This window comes from Diadema setosum, chromosome 1 (genome assembly GCF_964275005.1).
Source record: "Diadema setosum chromosome 1, eeDiaSeto1, whole genome shotgun sequence".
Lineage (NCBI taxonomy): Eukaryota > Metazoa > Echinodermata > Echinoidea > Diadematoida > Diadematidae > Diadema > Diadema setosum.
The window spans coordinates 44606178-44616510 of NC_092685.1; the positions used below are offsets into that span (position 1 = coordinate 44606178).

The 10333-nt window shown below is 37.4% G+C and overlaps 1 protein-coding gene across 1 annotated transcript; it reads left to right on the forward strand.

Moving 5' to 3' along the window:
• Window positions 1–441: 441 nt before the first annotated feature.
• LOC140231036 (dnaJ homolog subfamily C member 4-like) lies at window positions 442–8838 on the forward strand. The gene is made up of 6 exons (XM_072311192.1): window positions 442–567; window positions 1937–2039; window positions 3371–3573; window positions 4426–4584; window positions 7012–7098; window positions 8719–8838. Exons 1-6 carry the CDS (start codon window positions 455–457, stop codon window positions 8807–8809), a joined length of 756 nt encoding a protein of 251 aa, XP_072167293.1. The 5' UTR covers window positions 442–454; the 3' UTR covers window positions 8810–8838.
• Window positions 8839–10333: the final 1495 nt, after the last annotated feature.

Sequence of the window (10333 nt, forward strand, 5' to 3'; positions counted from 1 at the left end):
TATGCAGACAGGCAGTGATGGGGCCTATTTCATGAGTATTCCTGAGTATGATTAGGTGTCTGCTTGAAAGTTGTGGAGGTCTGTCTGACAAGTATGCAAACCTACATGTAAAATGTGGTTTTATGATGCTAGATTATTTTTCTATTGCTAAGTTGACGTAGTCGGTTAGTTTTCATATTTTTGCTTGTAGAGCACTTAACTATATAGCAAAGATTTTTTTTTTTTTAAATCAGGTAAAAATATTACCATTAATCAGTGGCAGTAAATTAAATGTTTAAGTAATGATAGAATACAATAGTGTCAATGAGTTCAATGTTCTGCGTTGCATATGACTACATCTCACCTGATACAGCATGCAACATGATGGTGGACTACATGTATGATGCTGCATATCTTGTGATGACGTTTCTTTGTTGGTCTTTAATCAAATACAGGACATACCTGCACATACAAAATGGTCCTAGCCCGAGCTGTGTTTGTGTGCTCAAGATGCAGAAATCAGCTTTTGCTTCAGAGTACAAACCAAGGACTTCTGCACCACAGAAGAGGGAATGCATCCAGTGCAAAGTAAGTCCCTTGCAGGTCTACATTAACCCGTTGAGGACGAGTCCTGAGTATACTCGGGCAGGTGTCTATGGGAAATGCGTGTTGTAGCAAAATCAAACCGTCCTCAACGGGTTAATATTCACAAATACAGCTGTGGCCCGTGGGAAAAAAAGATTGTTGACAGAATAATTGAGAATTTAGGAGTTGTGACCAAAAAATATTTGTAATAAGAAAATCAATTACTGGTACATGTAGTAAGCATATCCTTTGATTGTACTGTGCACTGACAAAAAAAAACAAAAACAAAAACAAAAAACTCTGCCATGCAAATGGAAGTGATATTTACAGTTACAGTGCATGATTAAGATAGTGTCTTCACAGACCCCATGAAAAAATGAGTCTGTCATTGTATGAATTTCCCCTCGGAATTTCTCTAATAAGCTGCTTTTTTATTTTACCATCTTGAGCTATGAAACAGAAGAAAACAAAGCGGAACATCCTTCCTTAGGGTGTAATCTCCCATTATTTTAGAGAAGGAACTATTTCTTTTGACCATATTGCTTTGTGTATGAATTTGTTCATTGAAAGGTACTGTGGAATACTGTAAAACATGATATTTTAGTTGCATGAAATTTTCGCGCATTGGAGCCGACAGCCTTTTTCACGGTATGAACTTTTTGTGAAGTGCCTCTAGCATTCAATGCATATAGTGTAGACAAGAGCCTTCATGTGCATTTTAATTTCGCAAATCCTGGCTTTGCGAAATTAAAATGCATGCGAACATTACTTACATAGTATTTTACTGTATTGTTGCTCAGTTTTTACCTTGTGTAACATGAACTATGCTTTTGAAATTAGGATGCATTAATATTAACTATTATGCTTCATGCTCTAGTACTAGTTGCTTCACTGTGAGGTCATATCAGGAAGTTACACCTCTATGGCAAGGAATTTAGCTCTTGACTGAAAGAAAACCAAATTAACTAAATCAACTCTGCTACCAAATTTTATTACTTCTAGTGCTTGGTCTTCTACACAATTTAACACTTGAAAAAACAAGAGGAAAGTAAGGCAATTAAAGTGCAAGAATAGTGACATACAGTGTAGAACTAAAAAAAAAAGCCAACAACAAAAAACAAACTTCTCTGAGATCCATTAAGATATTTTTGTCTTATACTCACATCCGCTGTACAAAATACTGATGCACAAATTGGGCCATACTTTGATGATGTTACATGCTTACACAGAGGCTGTTACTTACCGCATGACAAAATGGCCTTCAACTAGGCCTGTGAAAGTATTTTGATCTGAGGAAATGTGCTTTTTCTCTCGTGTTTAAGTAAGTTTACTGCATTCCTTTTTATATTTGAATATTTCCTTCATCTTTCAGAGTGGCTGCTCAATCCACACCTACACACTATGAAGTACTTGGAGTGAAGAATGATGCCTCAGCAATAGAAATCAAGTCTGCATATTTTAATTTGTCTAAAACAGTAAGTAATGACAAAACCCCTGAAGGTCCAAATCTAAACTCCACCAGAGTATCATTTTGAAAAGTTAGAAGTGGTATTGACAATGTTCAGACTAGGAGATGGGAGATTGAACCCTGTGGAGGACACGGATCCACATATGACCTTTTTGCAGTGAAGTCTAATATTGCATTTGAAACCAGTGGATGAAAAAATCAAGCCATTGGATCCACATTAATGTGACAGTTTGTAGCTATAATTTTAGATGGGCCCCAATCTGCTCACAAAATTATGAGTTTATGTCAGATGAGGCTAAGATGCATGGGAGACAACTGATCTTTAGTGATATTCAAAACACTGTCCATTCTGTGGACTTCCCATGCTGTACTATACTATATTGGCTACATAGTCATCAGAAATCATTCTTTTGCCAATGTCAGCCATTTGTTAAAAAAAAAAATGTGACTGAAAACAAATGATTATTTATCTTTGAACTTTTGTGATGGATTAATCCAACTCTATTTGATCCAAAACAGAAAGAGAAGAAATTTGCTCAAGAGCCCAAACAATTTTGCATTAATGGCTTTAAGATGCACAAGATTTGTACATCTGCTCATATTAAAGGTAGGGGATACCTTTTACAGACCTCCCAAAATGCAGCAAAACATTAAATATGAACCTCAGGGGACTTGTTTAGGCCACTGCTGAGAAATTTGGAAGTCAACAGTTATCTACAATTTGAATAATGCACAAAACTCAACTACTCAGTAGTTCTGTGTGTCAGCCACACTTCAGCCTTTTTGTTGCAGTCTTCTGTATTTTTTTTTATCTATAAACACAAATCTAAAAGTATAAGAGCTGATGTAATAACATATAGAGTGTGTGGCAAGAATGTATATAGAAATGTTTGTAAGTTTTGATGAACTTTCTTCACAAAATATACATGATGGACATACATGCAGTGCCTGGGTCTGCAAAGGTAGCCTAGTTATGTACTGGAATTTACGGTGAGCCCCGAAAAAAATTCAATTCAAAATCTAACGGTCAATAAAAATGTACTAAATGTTACCTTCCACTTTCAATACTTTATGGGAGTTTCTAAAATGATACTCTCTTCAACATACCACTGTATTTATACAACTCTTCATTTAAGGCATGCAAATGGGATTCCCTACCTTTAAGGTTTGAATACACAATTGTAGTTCTTTCCCTCAAAATAGCTCTTCATTGCGACAATCAGCTACAGAATCAATAATTCACATGATGATTCAAATTTTTAGTGCTCTACAAAATTAATGAACAAGGGCACATCTATGGAATGATTAAATTTCTGTATTTTTTTTTTTCAATTTCAGCTTCATCCCGATGCCAACCCAAACAATCCAGACCAACACGATCTATTTGTGCAATTGAATGAAGCGTACGGCATCCTCAGCAAACCATCAGCAAGGAAGGAATATGATCTCAGCTTAACAAGGCCTCATGTCACAGAGATAAGGGTCAACAGCTATGACACATCACCCGACAATCCCTATGGTGGAACAAGGTATACGGAGAGGTAAGGTTGATAAAATTACTAAATCCATGCCAAATGAAATTTTGAGACCATGCTCTTTTTCTGTTATTACTTTTCCTTTCTTGTTCTCATCGTTATTTCCATAATGTATTCCAAGAAGAACAGTATTTCATTTGATTTGAATTAAGTCAGTATGACTAAATAATTCAAACTCTAAGTATAACATTGTTACAAGGACAGATTTCTTCATTATGAGGAATTTCATGTGGAATGGGAAAATGAGCTTCTCTCTGAGTTCTGATCATACTGCGTTAGTATGTTTGAAGGCCCATATTGTGCCTGTACCTAAGCTCTGTAAAATTAATCCATGTCATATCAGACCAAGTGTAAAGAAGGAACCACCTGGGATTTGGGCAGGTTCCCATGTGAGCTGAACCAGTCTATGGCAGTGATGCAATAGACTTGAGACAACTTGAAATAAATACCCAAATGCGTCTACTTATTTTCTTTCCCTTTGGTATATTCAAGAGTTTTTTAGGACACATGTTACATGATTAAGAAATGAATCATGTTTTCATAGAGAGTGTTTTATATGATTAATGCATTGGTGTGTGTGTGTGTGTGTGTGTGTGCATGCTTTTGCTTTTATTATGTAAAATCAAATTGATGGCAATTGACCACGTGAAAAAAAGGAACCATCGTGGGACTCAAAGCTGCCCTGTGCTTATCAGGCACCATTAGGTTTTGTTGGGGGCGATTCAGGTGAAAACTGAAGGGCATAAGTTGACAGGGTATCACTTCCAAATTTTGATCTGCAGTGCAGCTTGTGATTTACAGCACATATCTTCACATTACCTTACTAAAGTACGACTTATAACCATTTTCTCCCCCAAGATACCCCAAGACTCACATCTTCCGGGAGGGAGGTGATGAGGAGGTCCACGAGAACTACTATGGGATTCGGGGAGTTCGGCGGGTCAACAATGCCTACATAGTGTATGGCTGTATGGTGTTCATTGTTTCAGGTGCCATCTTCCATTTCTTTGTCTTCAGGTGAGTAGCATTCTCATTATTTCATCTCCAGTGTAGTTGATGATATCTAAATGGAGTATTCATGTTCTTGCCAAGGTCACTTTCTTTTCTGACAAAAGAAGAAGCAAAATTGTTCTCAGTGTAGACCATCGTCTTGCTGTCATTTCTAAGTGCAATTTTTATTCATATTTTTTTATTTCAGTATTGTTGAGAGGCCTTTTTCAGATTTTATAAGCCAATGGGTCCAGCAATATGAAATGTGTCACACTTAAAGTTGAGAAATACTTAAATTCAGAATAATGAAGTAAAAAAGAATGGTATATACACCTAAGATTAACACAAAATGCAAACCAGAAGTATACATATGAAAACTAAAAATGAGTGGTAATGATCACATGTGTGTTTCAAGATTAATTAATCCCCCCCCCCAAAAAAAAAAATGGATACAAAATAAACTGTAAGTGCAATTAATGATTATAAATTGTATATATTGTATATAAATGTATGCTTTTATATATTTACCATGCTTGTATTTTACAAGAAATGATAACAGGGAAGTGAGACAAAGTTGATTCTTGATATGAATATTTGATGGTACCATTTAATTTCTTCTTTTTTTTCAATTCCAAAATCAGTGCTTCTAAAATGCCGTGCAAAAAAAAGAAAGAGAATAGCAAATGAGACTAAGATTGAATGTCTTTCACATATCATATACAGTGATTTACTTGAATCCCCCCCCCCTTGAAAAAAGGAAAGGTTAAATATATCTAACTGCTACTTTCTTCTACAACCATGACTACAAACCTTGATGGTGGTTAAATGAATGCACTAATCGTGCATTATTTATCAATATTTACCTTTGATATGACACAAGAATAAACATGTGAGAATATTCTTCACAGACTCCTTTCCCCTTCTTTAGTGGAGTGTTTATCAGTGGACCATGAGTTTGATCATGGGGCAACTCCGTACCTCATGCATTATATCTTTCCAGCTCTGTGATGAAATGAAAATAATCAGTCACTCTCAAAATGTAGCAATGTTTATTTTTGTCTGCCCCGCCTCATGCATACCAAGTGAGTCATGTGCAAACACAGATGTTTCCACAGACGTAATGTAATTTCTCTTCTGAACTCTGCATTCCAATCATTCCTTCGGAGAAATGTGTCATTTGGACCGCAGTTGTTTTTGCAGCATACCTAACATTCTCCTACTGGTTAGACAAGTGCTAAAGTTGCCATATCTAGAGAAAGGAAAAGTGTCTCTCCACCAACACAAATTCCAGTGGGCCAGAAGTTTTATATTGAAGATTGACTGCTGTGTGGAGTGACTGAAAGTCGCTGCTATAGGCTGTAAATTAAGTCAATTTCAGTGTAAAATATAGCGATGACTCATCAAACAAACATACCCAACATCCCACCACATCTGCCTGTGGTGTTATTTTAAGAAGAGACAAATATGTTTTCATCTGAGATGTCTGAAGAATGCAGTTCCATTACAGAAAAACATTTTGGGACATAACTGAATTTTGTTGATGCTCTATAAAGAGCAAAATGCAAAATTGATCAAAATAATCTGAAAGATGGTATTTTGATGCCAACTATCATTCACAGAACTATATCAAATAAAAAATAAAAAGGTTTAGAAAAGCTGGTGACCACAATTGACCAGTCCAGCATTGGCTGAATTCAACTGTGCTTGTTTTGTTTGATAATGTTTTATTGGTTGCATTAATTCCCACTGGTTACCCTTTAAACTGGAGTGAAATGAGGGTGTTTATAAACACACTGTCAGCTGCGCCTTTCAGACACGATGTAATCAATCAGATCATTTGATATGTTTGTATGTGTTTGATTTAGAAGTGTGCATTTAGCCTTACTTCTCATCCCCAGCTCCCTTTAAAGGTAATAGCATTTGTATGTACACCTTCCCTCTAGCAGTGACATTTAATTTCCAGCAGGTAACAAGTCATTCAACTAATGTGCAATGAAATATGCCATTTCTGGCCCAAATGATGAATTTTTGTTCCTGCCTGCACATTGTCAGTTTCTTTCCATCAATTTGATTTTGGGCACATCAGTGTTTGCTGGATCAGACAAGCATCCTGTTAGTTATAATGTATACTTATGAGTTCATATCTGGTCAAGACCTACTCAAATTTACAAAAAGTGGCTACCGTATTTTGAAGAAATGATCAGACTGAAATATGTGTGTGTGTGTGGGGGGGGGGGGCGTTGAATATGCGGCTTCTGGCTGTATTGATCTTTGGCATGATTGAAAAAGAAAAAAAGAAAAAAATGCCATTCATCTCTTGTCATTCATTCTAAGTAGTTGCTGAAATTTTTCAGGGAAATGTGTGAAACAGGAAAGGAAGGATGCGTAGCTCCAGTAATTTCTGTGCATACGTGTTTGATTGACTGATTGTTTCTTTGTTTGTATGACATCCAGACAGAGCAGCCAGTATGCCACACAGAGATTGGATGCCAAGGACAGGAAGATTGCCGAGCTGTACAACCAAGCCAAGGAGAGAGCAAGGTAAAAGTATGTCACCCATGAGGATGACAGTATGTGTATGCAGCATAGTAGTGTAGTACGGTGTAGTGTAGTGTAAAGTGTACAGTAGTGTAAAGAGTTATGGAAACACATGTCTGTGTGAAGAATTGTACACTGTATACACTATCTCTTGAATGTATCAGTTTGGTATATCCAGGTTTCAGTGTAAAATGACAAGTGTAGTATTCACTGATGTGGTACACGTGTGGTGTACACTGGCATGGTACATTTGTGGTGTCCATTGGTGTGAAACAAGACTGATGTATACCAGTGTGGCACAAGAATTTCAGTACAAATCAGTAAGATGCAACAAGTCTGATATGCACAAAGGAGATTTGTGTGTGTAAAATATTCCCATATTATACACCAAGTGCAGTTACACCTCGGGATAGTGTGTGGTACACAGTAGTGCAGTATAGTGTACTAACATTATAATAAATGCAGTTTTAACAAAATTCTTGTTACAACTAACTCAAAATCCAGGTCCAAGAAGTATATATATATATATATATATTCACTATACTGTTACACATCAGTTGGAAAACTTGAGTTACTGTACAGGAGGGAATTTTAGAATTGTGTTCAATACATAATACACTGTTTGATGTGTGTTCAGGGGAATTTCATTTTAATGAGCACCTATAAACCATGGCAATTACTGTACCATGATATATCAGGTTTTCACTACTTCAGGGTACAGAAACAAAGAAAATAGAAAGAGATGGGACCTGTAAAATCACCTTGTTATGCAAGGGTTTTGCTCTATCCGACCTCTGTATAACAAGCTTCTACTGAACCCCCATTTATTATCTACATCTTTCCGTTTTTGTGACTTACTACGAGTACAGTATTCATCGCATAATCGGGCATCTGATAGTCGGGAACCTCGCTTAAATGACATACGCTTCCCAGAAACATTTCCAATGCATGTTATTTTCACTGGATAATCGGGCGGGGACCTCTGATAAACGGGACAATTTTTCTTCAAGCGATCTTTGATTTTGTTGATATTTTACACAAAAAAATCCACCAAAATACCACAACAATATTTCAAAGATTCCCTATCAGTTGTCGTTTACATCGAACTTACAAAGCAAGCTTCGGACTGGTGTGTTTTGACCTCCATCCATCCAGTACACGTACATGCATAGCCACGAAAGCGCCGTGTACAAGTATCCATGCCATTGCGAAACATATGCTTTCGCGAACATTCTTCTCCCCTACATATAAGCAAAGCCATGTGCAGGGAGAGCTAGAGGGTCGAGCCGAGGGGTAGCGTGGTTGTGTATTCATGTACATGTACAGTAGGTCAGTATGCATGTGTGTGTGTGTGTGTGTGTGTGTGTGTGTGTGTGTGTGTGCACTACATGTACATGTCGTATGCCGTTAGTGTGTGGTGAGTGCTCATCGCGAAATCGGGCACCCCGCTTAAAGGGGCCGTGTTTGCTACTCCCAACCTGTCTCGATTATGCGATGAATACTGTAGTACTCTTTGTAACTAATGATTGCGGTGATTGAACTTGTGTATTTCATACCTGCAATGTAACCCATGCTAATTTGCGTGGTATGTTTATGTGTCACTATGTCTTTCTGTCTTGACAGAATAAATGGTCCCAAGAAACAGATGGAACTGCTGAGGGAGCGTCACAATGAATTCCGCATGAAGTTGAAGAACATGGGAAGCGATGTATGAGGTGAACCCCGCTGTAGCCAGTCAGTGACGGATAGAGATGGCTTGGGAGGTTGGGAGGTTGTGTGTGTGTCTGTGTGTGTGTGTATGTGTATACTTGTGTGTTTTTGGTGCTGAGTCATTATCACAAGGTCAAAGGTCATGTCCATTTGGCTATTGTTAAAGGAGACAGCACAAAAGGCATCAAGTCCTCCATACTAGATTATTTAGTGAGAGGAGAATTTACTCAAGAGAAAGAACATCATTTCTAACTTGATGTATTGCAAAGTACATCATTGCTCCATGACATATTGAACCTTTTATAAATGGTCCAGTGTACAAATAGACTGCTTCAAGGGGCATGGTTAAAACTATTTGCCCAGAGGGGATTTCTCAACAGTGCTATACCCCGAGACCAAGTCGAGGGGCATGACGCTGTTGAGAAATCACTGAGGGCAAATTGTTTTAACCATTACCCGAAAGAAAGCAGTTCAATATTTTTTTTTTCATCCTTCACTAGCACTTCACTATTCAGACAAACATGAGAAGAGGGATAATGACAAGGGTCTCTTGGATTTACAAAATGTGTAGGTCTAGGCTTTGCAGTGCATGCAGCCAGCGACATGGCTGTGTACTAATGTGATAGGCCTCCTTAGCACACCGTACATGGAGTTCATCGCTGACTCCTGTGAGCTCCAGCATAGAACTGCGACAGAAAGAAGTCTAGGACTCGTAAAAGTAGGCCTAAAAAGGGCTTCATTATCCAGATTATCACCCAAATTGGCTTTAATTTCCTGGAAAAAAAAATCCCTGTACCATACCTGATCTGATGTGTTTCTGCTGTAATTTGCTAATTTTCTTTATTATTGGAAGCAGCCATTTTGTAGATTGAGCTGAAATGCATTTATCACCCACCACCAACACTGCTCATGCATCGTTAGATAACTCTATATCTACAGCTATGCACAATGGAAAAATGTGAGAAATTTAGATATCGATCGCAAAATTGGCAATTGCTTGCAGTTTGTGGATTCCCAAATGTAGTATGTCACGCTAGATTGTAGATCATCTCCCACTTTCATCTGCTCATAGATTTCTCGTGAATCTACCTCCTTTTTGTGCTCTGTACAATCACAATGCAAGAAACTGTACATGAGGGATATAAATTGCCTATTTTTTTACTGACCCAATGCTTTTTGACACCATTTCTAGAAGGCAAAATCTTCTTTGGAATACATATCATCAGCCAGTGGCAAATGTTCTCAAAGGATTACAGTGCAATCCCATTATAATGAACATGGTTATAATGAAAGTTTTTTCACAACAAATTAAATATGAAGATCCCAAAATCATCATCTATATATCTTTATATACTTTACTGTTCAGCTTCTATGAAACTTTGATATAACGAAAGAAAACTGCCTGTCCCGAGGACTTCGTTATAAGGGGAGTTTCCTGTATAAACAATATCAAACCAGTTGTGTAAAGTTATGTCTTACAGTGTTGCTGGGAATTCTCTTTATATTCAGCTTGTTCACAGTGCAATGC